The sequence below is a fragment of the Nelumbo lutea genome, chromosome 4 (genome assembly GCF_056320005.1).
Source record: "Nelumbo lutea isolate HS-2025 chromosome 4, American lotus-T2T, whole genome shotgun sequence".
Lineage (NCBI taxonomy): Eukaryota > Viridiplantae > Streptophyta > Magnoliopsida > Proteales > Nelumbonaceae > Nelumbo > Nelumbo lutea.
Genome location: NC_142687.1, coordinates 48,929,181 through 48,944,190, shown reverse-complemented (window position 1 = coordinate 48,944,190; position 15,010 = coordinate 48,929,181). Strand labels below are relative to the sequence as shown.

At 40.1% G+C, this 15,010-nt stretch overlaps 1 protein-coding gene across 1 annotated transcript in view; it reads left to right on the top strand.

Annotated features, from left to right (window-relative positions):
- LOC148855657 (DHHC-type zinc finger family protein) overlaps positions 1-15,010 on the top strand; it is a 73,443-nt gene that overhangs the window by 21,281 nt on the left and 37,152 nt on the right. Inside the window, exon 3 of the mRNA XM_088982036.1 lies at positions 13,628-13,926. Coding sequence (XP_088838162.1) covers positions 13,628-13,926 — 299 coding nt within the window. The remainder of the gene's footprint in view (positions 1-13,627; positions 13,927-15,010) is intronic.

Genomic DNA, 15,010 nt, shown 5'->3' with positions numbered 1-15,010 from the left:
TCTCTTTAGTAGCAGCTTCACACTGCCAGCAACCTCCAAGAATCAACTGATGACCTTTCTGCTGAAACTTCCAAACCTAGGAGGTTCTAATGTAGTTGGCCTGATTAGACTAGCATAAGAACTCCTAGGTTGGCTCTGATACCAAGTAGTCGAATAGGACTACAATCTGTCCTAGGTTAATGAGAAATTAACAAACAAAGATTGAAAAGAGAGAAGATAAGAGAAGAGAAGACTCGAAGAACTCGAAGAAGGGAATTCAAAAAAGAGAGAGAGCTTTAACAGTTGCCCCACTCTCATAATTTATATTAATATTCGAATGAAAGTAAAAGGGCTGAATTACCCTTACTGCTTACATGGCAAAATAATAAAAGAAAACTAATAACTATAAACTGAAATAAACTACCAACAAACCGAAATAACTAACTGCTAACTACAGTCTAACTACAGTCATACGAACACAGTGGGGACCACATCAGTGTCTCTACATCCTAGTTGAAAGAAGGTTTTTCTGGTGCTGACCCGCCCAATAAGTTCAAGAGAGTGTATAAGAGAAATAAAGGGAAACTAAAATGTAAAGTGGGGGATGTCTGATGATCTTTGGTTTTCTCAGATTCAATATTTTTGTTTGAAGGAATCTAGAGATGTTCTTGATAGCACAGCTGACATTACTTGTCAAGATTCCAATCAAAAGGAAGGGGAGGATGGCTCTGGAGCTAGGGTGGGGATCATAGAAAACCCTACTCAGGCCCTTGGGGAAAGAAAGTACAAAACAAAGTCTGTCGAAGGCCTAGAAGATAGTTATGACATGGATTCAAATGGTTCGGTGTAGGAGAAGGAAGTGGAAGTGAACAAAACTTATGTTGTTCAAAGGAGGGTAGACTTGGAAGAGTTTGTTAACAAGGAGGTGGAGGTGAGTAAAATATTGGGGATTTTTTTTTTCATAGGGGGTGAGGAGTAAGAAAGGTCTTTAGAAAAGCTGAAGAAAATAATTGCCAATTTTGGAGGTAGGAGAGTATGGGTGTGAGAAGAATTCCAATTGTGCGGAGTGAGTTCTAAGTTTCAAAATGTAGGGGGTTTATATTTTTATTCTATGAGGTTGCTTCTGGGGTAGCTTTTCCTCTTTGGGGGGATTTTTTATCATATTTGTTTATATTCCTTTCTTTCTAATGAATTTGATTTTTTATTTATTTTCAAAAAAATTATTACTATGGATTTTGTGTTGGAGTTTCCAAGAACAATTAATGATTCTTTTTTTATTCTAGTTGATTGTTCCTCTAAAATGGCTCACTTTATTGGTTGCCAAAAGACTTTCTGATGCTTCTCATATAGCTATTGTTTTTCAAAAAAGTTGTTTTTTTGCATGCTTTGCCAAGATCCATCACATTAAATTGTGACACAAGATTCCTTGGCCACTTTTTTGAGAACTTTATGGAAGTATATGAGTATTGTAGTACATTTCATCCACAAATAGATGGGCAAACTAAAGTGGTTAATTGAAGCTAGGGAAACCTGTTGAGGAGTTAAATTGGTGATTACTTGAAGTAATGAGATCTTATCCTACCACAAGTTGAGTCTGCCTTAAAAGATTTAGTTAATAGATCTACAGGGAAGACTCCTTTTGAGTGAAAGAGTTTCATAAGGGTGACCTAGTCATGGTTTATTTGTGGCCTAAGCGGTTTCTTGTTGGGGCTTACAACAAAATGCAGCATGAAAAATTAGTCAATGTCAAAGTGTTAAGACAGCTTGGGGATAATGCACATGAAATTGAACTACTTGCTGGTTTGTCCATTTCATCCATTTTTAATGTAGCATACCTTTTTGATTACCATGGAGGTCTAGAACTAGCAACAAAAATTGATCAAGGACAAATGCACACTGCAAAGGGCCAATAGTTCTAATGAATTTGAGCAAGTAGGTGTAGAAGATGTTCAAGTCACCAACACTCGAAGTGGGGCCTATTTTAGGTTCTTGGTCAAGTGGAAAGGGAAACCAACAATTGAGAACTCTTGGATTAGTGAAGAAAATTTTATTAAGCTAGACGGAGATATGTGCAAAGTTGCTAACACTAGTGGTTGCACGGGGTTGAGCTCTTTTTAGCCTAGCGGGAATGACAAACCCAAAAAAAGAGAGGGAAAATGTATAAAGAAAAAAATGATGTGAATATGTTTTGGGTTTGTTTTTGTAGTAGGATCCTCAAATAGTTTTCTTGGGAAGCTTTGTAGTCAATTTAGGTCTAGGGGCATTTTCATCATTTCATAATTCAGATTCTGGAAGAGGCAATTGGGTGTGCATTTGTTGAGTTTTGATCTCTTTGGTGTTTTTGTAACAAAAGTTATCTTTTGGGGGGGCTTATGTGTAAATATTTTAGTTGGCTTCTCTAGCCCATTGGGTCTTTAGAAAAGAGAAGGGGGTTATTTCTATGGGGGTATTTTTTTGTTCTTTCTCTTATTTGAGCTGTAGCTCAGCCCCAACTAGGGCTTTCTAGGGTCGTGCATATATTGACTCACCACACTCATTTTGGAGGAACAATCTACCACAACATATATGGTATCATGATCCCTAGCAGTCTTGGGCAGCCCAAGGACAACATTCAGGATAAATCTTGCCATGGTTTATGAGGAATTAACAAAGGTATATATAGCCTAGTGTTACATTCCTTTGGCAAATTGGCATGTCTTGCTTTACTTTATAATATGGACAACTTTATTTTTCATTATAAGCCAGTAAAACCTATCTTCTACCATAGCAATTGTCTTATCTCTACCAAAATGACCTATTTGGCAGACATAAACAAGTGTTTAAAATAAATAGCCTTTATGGAGAGAAAAGGAAGGAACTTCTTGCATCCTAGCTTGTAAATCAGCATAGATGATGCTGAAATCTTTGCAACCAGTAATCACTAACAGGGATTAGAAACTTACTTGGATCAGTTCTAGTCCTTTGAGAATGTTGAATGGTTGTCCTTTGATTAAAAACTAATGTCTATTAATAGCTGTAATGGATTATTGAAGGAATAAGAAAGAAAATGGAGAGAGGAGAGAGAGAGAGAGGAGGGAGAGAAAACCTGGAATTACTCATGGATACTAGAAGCACTCTAGGGCATGGGAATTACTTACCACAAATAGCACAAGCTGTAAGAACTCAAATAAACTTCATTTATTTTTGCAGAAAATATCCATATTTACTGTAGATTCATTATAAATCCTAGCAGGACTCAAAAAAAAAAAATGAAAGTTATTGAATTTCCACTATCCTATTTCAGTTCAAAGAAGAGTTTATTAACTCTTAAACTAATTCAATGGCCTTGAAGTTTTAAATATAGAACCAACTATACTTATGCAAATCAGACCCTATCATTGAACCTCATAGGAAAACCACACCTGTTTTAGTCTTTTAGTGATTTTCTCTTTTATATCTATGTCATTCACTTGCCATTTTGACTTCCGTTTTCTTTATTAGTTTATGTTTAGATTGAGAATCCTTCTTTGTAGTTGCATGGCTTTTCTTTTTCATTTGAATCATAGTGACTTGATAAGTGAATCATGTTCAGACTTGTAAGCCAATAATCTAATCATTGAATCCCTATTTGTTCTTGTAGGGAAAACTTGGAAAAAATCAATGATTTTAGTGAACTACTAGGAAGTTTCAATGATATTCCAAAATTTTAAATGCATAGTTTATAAAGAAATTTGGAATATTGTTGACATATTGACAATGTATTAGAGATGTGAAGAAAAAAGTTCATTGAATTATTTCGTATTGTCCCCTAGAATAATGGGGAATTTTGTGGATATTGTGCCAAATATTGCTGATACTGTGAACCATGCTCTCAACATGATCACTCCGTATACAACCTAATTTGATATCATATACTTTTGTATCGATTGTGTGCTGGAAACCAAGTCAATAAACCAAGAGAGTGAGTGGTGTGTTTGAGGGATTGGTTATGTAGTTGTTCAGTATATATACTCCTTTGGGACTAGTAAATTACAACTGTAATATAAAGAGAGATATTCGTGATCCATAATACTGTGAACTACACTAACTTTTTCCCTTTATAGAGTTGAGGCTTGATGTTGGCTCAAGGTGTTGGGCTCAAACCTGGTTGGCTCCACAGTACCCTATGATACCTAGACATGGATATGTTAGAATGCTAGAGTGTGTTCGGCTGATAGGGTCTCCTATTAGCCCATTCTTACGTTAATTTTATCTTGTAGCTGGGCCTTTGCTAATGGGCCTAATCCTGTTTATGTTTTAAGTCTTCTGGTTGTCCCATTACTAATCAGGGGTATACCAGTAATTTTATTGTACTTTGTACTTCACTTATATTTAAATAAAGGCCTGGTCAACTACTAACACAGTTCGACATTCTCTGCATCTAAGAAGTTCATCCTCTTCTTTACTACTTCGAGTTCAGCTTCTTAGTTTACATTATCAGAGCATTAGCTCCTTCCTGGTTTCAACCGGTGCACTATCTTCTCTTGCTGCCTTCCTTCATCTTCTCCTTTCTTTCTGGGTTGCTACAGTGAAGACCTAGGAGTGTAAGGGAACTCAGCAAGTTCGAACCTAGGGTTTCTCTTGGTTGTAGGACTCAAGGGAAGTAAGACCTAGAAGTAGATGTCCTACTAGTTTTTTTTTTTAGCAAGTAGTAGCTATTTGGCTACTAAGAGAGGTCTGTACAAGACAGACCTAGTTGAGGATTGATTCCAGCAGTCCTAGCACTAGCCGAAAGGGGGAGGGCTCCCTCTACAATTACAACTTTGGTGCTCCAGCCAGATTTGTGCAGAACAGTGGTAAAGGCATAGCCTCCTCTACAGTTGCAGCTTTGGTGCATCAGCAAGACGTTTACATAACTGTGGTGACTTCAGTTACAGATCATTTCCAGGTCGATTATCAGCCCTTCTTTTGGTATCAGCACTACTTCTGCTCTGTGAACTGGTTCAGTTACAGACCTTCATTTGCTACTGTACTCGAACTGGTTTAGTCTTAAGTGAAACCTATCCAGTGTGCTACCAGCACTGTGAACCCTGTGACCACTTCGGCCAGCCCTAACCAGAACCACCTACAGCACTGTGAACAATCTCTTTGACCGAAGTTAGGATGTCATCACTTTCTGGTGAAGTTTCTTCTAGAGATAACATATCTGTTACATGGTCCTCAAACCTGGAGAACCCTAATATGCATAGCTTGCAGATTACAAGTGTGCTATTGGATGAGTATAACTTTAGGGAATGGTCAGTCTCAGCAAGATTGTTCATTACCTCTTGTGACCTCACAGGCTATTTGGATGGAGACAAAAAGGAACCAGAAATCAGCAACCCTGAATACACTGTGTGGCGCAAGGAAAATGCCACAGTCATGTCTTGGTTGCTGGCCTCCATGACTCCTCGGGTGGCCAGAACTGTTCATCACTTCCCTACAGCCGCAAGAATCTGGGAGAAAGTATCTAAGACATATGGCCAAAAGAAGAACAATGCCAGAATCTACAGGCTGAACCAAGACATTGCAGCCCTAAGGCAAGGAGACATGTCTGTGGCAACATACTTTGCAACACTAGAAGGCCTCTGGGAAGAGCTTGATCATCACTTGATATTAGATTGGGAAAATGCAAAGGATAAGGAGAGGCATGACAAGCAGATTGAGGAGGGCAGAGCCTTCAAGTTCCTGGCCGACTTAGACCCTATATATGAAGGTGTAAGGTCACAGATTCTAGGGAGAGACGAATTACATGAAATTCATCATGTTTACTATCTGGTGAAGAATGAAGAAGTAAGGAGAAAGGAGATGCAAGTTGATTCCCAGACACAAGCAACAGAACTATCTGGAGAACATTCAGCTTTAGTCTCCACTAAGGGAAGCGGATTTTCAGACAAGACCCTCAAGTGTACCCATTGTGGTGGTGAGAAACACACAAAGGAGAAATGTTGGGTATTGTACCCTCATCTAAAGCCAGCTGCTCTGAGAAAGGACAAAATGCAACATAAGGGTCATATGGCAAGTGGGAATCTTGCCACCAACAGCAGTAGTGACATCTCACAGAGTACTCAGCCAGTATCTTCCTCCACCACAAAGCAGGTTGCTGATTCTGCCGGACCAAGTACCTTGGGCTTTACAGCTAGTGAGGTAGTGGTTCTCAGCCGGACATTTGCCCGTCTGAAGAACAATCCTTTAGCTTCCACCTCTCTTGTCAAATCAGGTACAACCTCTGCATTTAGTGCAACTAGTTCCATTAATTCTAGCTCGTGGGTGATTGACTCAGGGGCCACTGACCATATGACACACATGTCCTCATTATTCTCCTCATATCATTTGTTGTCTGGCCAGGATAAGATGAGAGTAGCTGATGGGTCGCTCTCCACCATCTCGGGAAAGGGAGTGGTTGACCTAAGCAATGATCTCTCTCTTAAATCAGTCTTACATGTTCCTAGTCTTACATCAAATCTGTTGTCTGTTTCAAAGCTTACAAGAAACTTGAACTGTAGTATAACTTTTTTTCCCTCTCACTGTGTCTTCCAGGACAGATTGACGAGGAGAACGATTGGGAGTGGTCGTGAGTATGAGGGCCTCTACTATTTTGATGCGGATGTCAACTCAGCACTGCAAGCTTCTGCTACTACTAGTCTAGAAAGTGTGGAGTCAAGAGCTAGGCTGCACTTGTGGCATGCTAGGCTAGGTCACTTGTCCTTTTCTTCTTTAGCTATGTTGTTTCCCAATTTATGTAAGGGAATTCCGAGTCAAAGTTTAGTTTGTGATGTGTGTCAAATGTCAAAACAGTGCAGATCAATGTATCCAATTTCTAGTAATGAAATACAAGCCTCTTTTGATTTGCTCCATTATGATGTTTGGGGTCCTTCACCCATTGTTTCCATTGATGGCTTCCGTTATTTTATCAGTTTTATTGACCATTATTCTCGGTGCACTTGGATTTATCTGTTAAAAGGATGTGAAGAAGTTCCACGGATAACTATGATGTTTTGCAAGATGATTGAAACACAATTCGGGAAGAAGATTAAACAATTCCGTTCAGACAATGCAGCTGAATACTTTGAAAGATCCCTGAACTCATTCATGGAAGACGAAGGCATGTTACATTAGTCATCATGTGCTTACACCCCTCAGCAAAATGGATTTGCTGAGTGCAGGAGCAGGCACCTAATGGAAACAACTCGAGCTTTACTTTTCCAGCACAATGTGCCCAAGCAATATTGGTCTCAAGCTGTTCTCACTGCATCATACCTGATAAATCGGATGCCATCTAAGGTATTGAGTATGAAGACCCCCTTCTCTGTGTTATGTCCCACTCTACCAGATTTTCCTCTTCCCCCACGGGTTTTTGGATGTACATGCTTCATACATGTGAAGGATCCAAAGAAAACCAAGCTGGATCCTAAGGCTACAAAGGGAATATTTTTGGGGTACTCTCCTACACAAAAGGGGTATAAGTGTTATGATCCTGTCTCCAAGAAAAAATTGTCACCAGAGATGTAGTTTTTTTTTGAGTCTCAGCCATATTTCCAGTCATCCCAGAATCCTCTTCAAGGGGAGACCAGTGGATTGGAAGAGGATTCTCAGTTTCCCTTCTTTTTTGTTCCCCTTTCATCTCCTTCCACTCCCCCTTCATCACCTAGCTGTAACATTCCGGGTCAACCTAGTGAGACTCCAGCTTCAGCTGATGCTTCTGATGACTCCAACAGGCAAGAGAAAGAGATACTCACATACAGTAGAAGGAAGAAGGGCCCTCAGCCTCATGATTGCAACCAGTTGGACTCAGATCAATCTGTCTCTGCAATCCAAGGTATTTCTGACTCTCTCAATTCAGATTTGGATCTTCCTATTGCTCTCCGTAAACCTGTTCGTTCTTATACCACTCGGCATTCCATAGCTGATTATGTCTCTTACTCACATTTATCACCTGCCTATCATTCCTTTGTGTCTGCTCTTTCCTCTATATGTGTCCCTTCCACATATTCGGAGGCGGTATCTGATCCAAGATGGAAAGAAGCCATGAATGTAGAAATGAAAGCCCTAATGAAAGCAAGAACGTGGGAATTGGTGGACCTACCAGAAGGGAAAGGCACTGTTGGGTGCAAGTGGGTATTCACAGTAAAGCACAGGGAAGACGAGTCAATTGAAAGATACAAGGCCAGACTTGTGGCAAAGGGATTTACACAAAAGGAATGAATTGACTACAAGGAAACCTTTGCCCCGGTAGCAAAACTCAACACAATCAGGGTTCTACTGTCATTAGCTACAAAATTCTCTTGGGAACTTCATCAGCTGGATGTGAAGAATGCTTTCCTAAATGGTGATCTACATGAAGAGGTATTCATGGAACCCCCACCTGGATATAATGTTGGAAAGAAGGTGTGTAAATTAAGGAAAGCTTTGTATGGCTTGAAGCAATCTCCCCGGGCATGGTTTGAGAGACTTTGTACAGCCATGAAAAAAGTGGGGTACACTCAGAGCAGTGCGGATCATACATTGTTTACAAGGAGGCAAGATGGAAAACTTACAGTTCTCATTGTTTATGTGGATGATATGGTGATTACTGGAAATGATGTGAAAGAGATGAAGAGGCTGAAGGAGTTCTTAGCTTTAGAATTTGAGATCAAGGACCTGGGAAATCTGAGATATTTTCTCGGGATTGAAGTTGCTAGATCAAGAGAAGGAATCTACATATGTCAACGAAAATATGTGCTAGATCTCCTAGAAGAAACAGGCATGATGGGGTGTAGGCCAGCAGACACACCAATAGAACCGAACCATGGATTACAAGAATCAATGGGTGATGAATACTGTGATAAGGAAAGGTACCAAAAATTGGTAGGAAAACTGATATACTTATCCCTCACTAGGCCAGACATTGCCTATGCAGTGCATGTTGTCAGTCAATTCATGCACTCACCAAAGACTCCTCATATGAGAGCAGTGGAAAGATATCTCAAATACTTGAAAACTTGCCCAGGGAAAGGAATTCTATTCAAGAAGAACAGTAGACTTGAAATTGAAGCCTACACTGATGCTAATTGGGCTGGGTCTGTTGGAGACAAAAAATCAACCTCAGGTTACTGTACATTCTTGGGAGGAAACCTAGTTACATGGCGCAGTAAGAAGCAGAATGTTGTGGCTAGATCAAGTGCAGAAGCTGAATACCGAGCTATGGCACATGGGGTGGCTGAACTCTTATGGCTCAGAACTCTCCTTAATGAGCTTGGTATCATGACTGAAGGTCCTCTCAAGTTGTATTGTGATAATAAAGCAGCTATCAACATTGCCAACAATCCCGTGCAACATGACAGGACAAAACATATTGAAATTGATCGACACTTTGTCAGAGAGAGACTTGTTTCAGGGGAACTCTGTGTGCCTTATACTCCATCAGAAATGCAGATTGCAGATGTATTAACAAAAGGGCTGGCAACTGCAAAGTTCAAGGACATACTTGGCAAGCTGAACATGATTGATATCCATGTTTAGCTTGAGGGGGAGTGTTAGAATGCTAGAGTGTGTTCGGATGATAGGGTCTCCTATTAGCCCATTCTTATGTTAATTTTATCTTGTAACTGGGCCTTTGCTAATGGGCCTAATCCTGTTTATGTTTTAAGTCTTCTGGTTGTCCCATTACTAATCAGGGGTATACCAGTAATTTTATTGTACTTTGTACTTCACTTATATTTAAATAAAGGCCTGGTCGACTGCCAACACAGTTCGACATTCTTTGCATCTAAGAAGTTCATCCTCATCTTTACTACTTCGAGTTCAGCTTCTCAGTTTACAGGATAATTACACAAGCACAGATTTAGGAAATGAGGATTCAACTCTCAATTGTCTAAAATTATGTACGTGGATAAGGGTACCGTTGTTTTAAAACCCAATCCATAGATCAAACTATTTTTAGCTCTGAGTGGCTGTTCAACTATTTGACTATTTGGTTTAATAGTTCAAAATATTCACCATTTAGGCCATTGGATTGGTAACTTACCAAGTTACTACTACAAGTGGCTATTCATGCGTTTCGGCAGCTGATAACAATTTGAAAGCACAGATAGTGCCTCCTTTGGTAATGCCTGTCAGTTGTGAAATCTTCCCTTTTTTCTTACCTTGTATCTTTTTTTCTTTTAATAAAATTTCTTTTATTACTCTTGAAAAAAAATTTCCCCTTTTTACATGGCACCAATTAATTTCTTAGCTGCTGATGGACCTTCTTCTTATGCTTATTGTAAGCCCGAGGACATAGTGGTGACTATAGGATCTGAAGGTCTAAGGGGGGAATTTGTTGGGGAAGAAGTGTGGAAAATAGCTCTTGATCTTAAGAAAGGCCTGAGGTCGAGAAAGATTGCTTGTCTAGGACCTGAAGCCCTTAAACACAAGCAATGATCTACTCAAAGGAAGGGTTTCTCTGTTGACTAGGGTTTTGGGGAAGAAACGGTGATGATCTACCCAAACAAAGGGTTATTGTGGATGGTTGTGATGACCACGATGAGGGTGCTGTCTGTAAGGTCGAGTAGCAGCAACTTTAGAAAGGAAAATGATGGCAATGGGATTGTGTTTTGGAGCTCAGCAACTGAGTGGATTGAAAATTTTATGCTGCCACGACTTCTGTTCACCAAGGACCATCTTGTGGAAAATTAAAAAAGAAGATAGAGCCGAAAAGAGAATTGAGATTGGGAAGGTCTCTACAATGTCATCCTCTTCAAGATCGGAGCCTAAACTATAGATTCTTATTGTAAGCCTAATTGACATGGTGACACCACTAGTCTGCTCTTTTTTTTTTTTCAGCAAAAAAGACTTTTATTAATAACAGAGAAATATTGAATTACAATAGATATAGGTTGCAATAATGCTTTAACCCAATCTATAACCCAGTCTACAGACACAAAACATTTATAGTTCAGCCCAGTACAAGGTTGGTCTATTTGCCCCCTGTTTTGCTAGGGTATCTGCCAACCCATTTGCAGTCCTTCTCACCCAAGCAAACTGAAAGTTGAATCTCTTTGCAATTGTGTCAGTTTCAATGTAGATAAATTTGAGCTTCCAAGGTGCTGATGTGATGTGTTTAGCCCAAGAGATGACCAGTAGTGAGTCTCCTATTTCTAATTCTGTTGTTTCAATCTGCTCAGCCATCTTTAAGCCTTGAAGTAGAGCCAGAGATTCAGCCTGTATTGAGTCACCAATACCTATTGGTCCCGAGAAGAGTGCCACAACTGGTCCTGAGAAGAGTGCCACAATTTCACCTAGATGGTTTCTTATCACACCCCCTATGCCTGCCCTTCCCAGGTTACCAAGGGAACTCCCATCAAAGTTTAGTTTTAATTTGTTCATTGCAGGTGGCTTCCATTCCTCTCTCACATCTTCTTTGGGTACGCCTGTTTGTGCTACTTCAGTCCAGTTTCTTAGAATGTCATTCATTGAGAAGTCTTTGAATAGTTCCATGGTCATCACCCAATGTGTTCCTCCTTTGTTTTACTTTTTTCCGAGAAGAGTCTTTGGTTTCTTTCCTCCCATATAGTCCATTACACAGCAGCTCTTGCTGCCTTCCATAAGCACTTTCCTCTTTTCTTCTGCTGCCTCATGAAGGAGGGGCTGAATAGACTTACCACATCCTGTGGGGGAGCCCATCTGCATCCAAAGAGAGAACAAACAAAATCTCAAATACAAGAAACAAAAGAGTAGGATAATAGTAAATGGGGTAGGGTTTCACCATAATCCTTACAAAGGACACACACATGAGGGGATAGGCATTTGTTTGACCTTCTTTTCTGTAGCACATCACAAGTGTTTACCACCTTCCCTAGGAAGACTTCCCAACATAAAGCTTGTACTTTAGGAGGGATCGGTTTACACCAGATTTCTTTCACAGGGAAGTTCACCCCCAAAGGGTTAGAGTGAGTGAGCAAACTGAAGGAGGCACAAGAGAATAACCCATCAGGAGTTGGAGACCAAACCCTACTATCATCTGTAGTTTAGTCTAAGTAGACCTTCTCGAGGGTTGATAACAAAAGCAATAGGGACTCACATTCGTTTTCCCTTAGCCCCCTTCTGAAGCCAAAGTCCCAAGATATACCCAAGTCTGAAAGCATGCCAATATTACTGCTTTGCAACAGTGGGATCCACCAACACCTGATTTCCTCAAGTTGAATGTTGACGGGAGCAGTGTTGGTAATCTAGACCCTTCTGGAATAGGAGTGTTAAGAAATGGTAAGGGAGAAATCTTGGGGTTATCCTTGGGACCAATTGGAGAAGGGAATTCCATAAGAGCTGAGCTGGAGGCAGTTCTGTATGGCTTACAAAAAGCAATGGAGTTCGGAATTCAGAATTTGATAATCTAAGGGGACTCTAAAGTGCTCCTAAGCTGGTCGAGAGGAGAGGAAAAGAGTCCTTGGTGGTTCAGAAATGAGATAAAAAAATTCAGAAGTCTGTCCAAAGATATGCAAATATCAATCTGGTGGGTTTCAAGGTCGGCTAACAATTTAGCAGATCAATTAGCAAAACAAGGGGTTAGAAGAGAACAGACTTTCTGGGCATGGTTGTAATTCAATAGCTAAAATCTGGGTTTGTTTTTCTGTTTATTGTTACAAGGGTAGCTGAGGCTGCTCTCCATTGCAAATTTCTTCTATATCAATAAAGTTTTCTCTGTTTTTGCTGATAAAAAAAAGTTTTGCCAAATTTTATTAAATTTTCAACATATATAAATTTACAAGTGTAAGAGAATTTGTGCAAGTAAGTATGAACCCATATATGATGCATGGAATTTGGATTTAACTTTTATAACCTGCACAAAACCCTAGGAAAGTATCCGCTTTATATAGTATATCTGATATGTAAAAACATTTCATAGTACATAAGTAGAGTTTAGACAAGGCCAATCTCGTAATGTAGTTTTTTCTCCCCATCTCCCTGTTCATGGTTAATGTACATATTGCTCAATGTCCTGTGTTGTACCTGAGAAACCTGATTATCTAAAAAATGGGCAGCCCAGTGCACAAGGCTCCCGCCATTGCGGGGTTTGGGGATGGACACATGTACGCAGCCTTACCCCCCTCACCCTCCTGCACATACAGAGAGGCTGTTTCTAAGATTTGAAACCTGGTCACCCCTGCACATGCAGGGTCACTCAAAAACATGATTATCTGAGTGTACCATATATGTACAACCTGAATGGTTTAGTTCCTATTGGAGAGAAAGTTGCTGATTGAGTATTGTAAATATTCTGTTAATTTCTTGTGTTTCATAATTTCTCTCCCCTTCTTTCCTTTTATAGTACTGCAAATCTGTAATCTAAGGACCATTACTTTGTGTAATGGTTAAATCTTGGGCTGACGAAGTGTGAGAATGTGGATTTTGAGTCTGAGAGTAGCTACTTTGTGCAAAATAAGGTCAAAGGTTAGATCGTTTTTTGGTGTACTCAAGACCCCAGATATGTAAAACCAATGTTGGGTATTCACCTTGATTTAAATTTATAATTTGATGTTTCTTATATGGAGATATTGGAGCTCTGATATCCAAAGGCATTCATTTTTCCAGCCATAGCATGTAGGCCAGTGTCCAAATTGGATTAGTTCCTCTTTTGCAGTTTTTAATTGCTATAAATTCTATGTCTCTCATGCTTCTATCCAAAAAATTGCAGGTGGTGGAGTATGGGCAGTTTATCCAGTTGTTTTTTCTATCAGCTATTTCTGTGGGGTTTCTCATTCTATCATAACAGTGATCTTGGCTATAAGTACAGTTTCTAGCTTCTGCCTTGCAGCATTTTGCTGTGCTGGCACTCCACCAAGCATACTCTGGGGTAGCTATCCAGTTGTGGGGAAAGCTGGCCTTGAGAATTACACCTTTTGTCTGTATTGTTCAAAGCCAAAATCACCACGAGCCCATCATTGTCGTTCATGTGGAATGTGCATACTGGACATGGATCATCATTGCCCATTTGTAAGGCACCATCTTTCATTTGTGTCTGATTTATAATTTTTTTTATATCACCTGCCAATATGCCGTATTTTGACCTGTTTGTTACTGTCATCTTGGTACTCAGAACCAGTTTGGGACTTCATTAAATTGAAAAAAAAAATCATCTTTGTTGTGTGAAATAAGGGTTGTTGCCATGTATTAGGCATACTTAATTTGTAATCCCAGAGAAAGAAATCCCGAGGCACCCCCAGGATTTACTTGAAAACAGTCCCGTAAATGCAGTAAGAAAATAAAAAAATATGTAGCTGCAAGCAGGAGAGAGAGAGAGAGAGAGAGGAAAAGACTATGCACCCCATTTACTGCTTCTATTGCTTTTATATTGTACTGTACAGGATTAGTAAATGACAAATTTGCCCTGTTTTGGTAAAAATAAATTAAATGCAAAAATAACCCTATAATCATAAAGACAAAAATAAAACATCCAAATAATTTAGGCGCTGTTTGGATAGACTTCTACTTTTTGTACTTTTAAAAATACCAAAATACAAAGTACATAAAATACTTTTACTTTCGTATTTTTGCTTTCAAAACCGTTGGGTAAAAAATTCTGAAAAGTATGATTTCTGATGGAGCGCGATCTGGCTGGTCTTAGCTGCCCGCTGCCTTGCTTCCGAACGGGGTAGCAGGGAACCTGAAATGGAGGAGATGGGAAAGCTCCGGGGGGAACCCGGTGTAGAGGCTCCGAAGCTCAAGTTAGAATCCTTCAAAAGCAAGGTAATACCAGATAGCGCAAAGTTTTTGCATACCTCCGTTGTCGGGGGGCAGGGGGCTCTTATAGTCACTTCGTGTACTCGTCCCGAGGCCCTTGTCAGATCGGGTATGATTACCCTTGCGCTTGTCAATTCGGCCGTCGTCCTTTCTGTTGAGACAGAACCGTCACTGCCTAACCGTCTAACTGGAGATGGCGGTGTCAGTGGCGGTGGCAGGTGGCCGTTTAGAGTGCTGCTGCCAAACGTCAGATCCCAAGTCAGTCAGGCGTGGCGCCCTCGGGCACGGACTTCCCTAGTGTCAGGCATGGTACGACTTGTTTGGCTTTGGTGCCCAG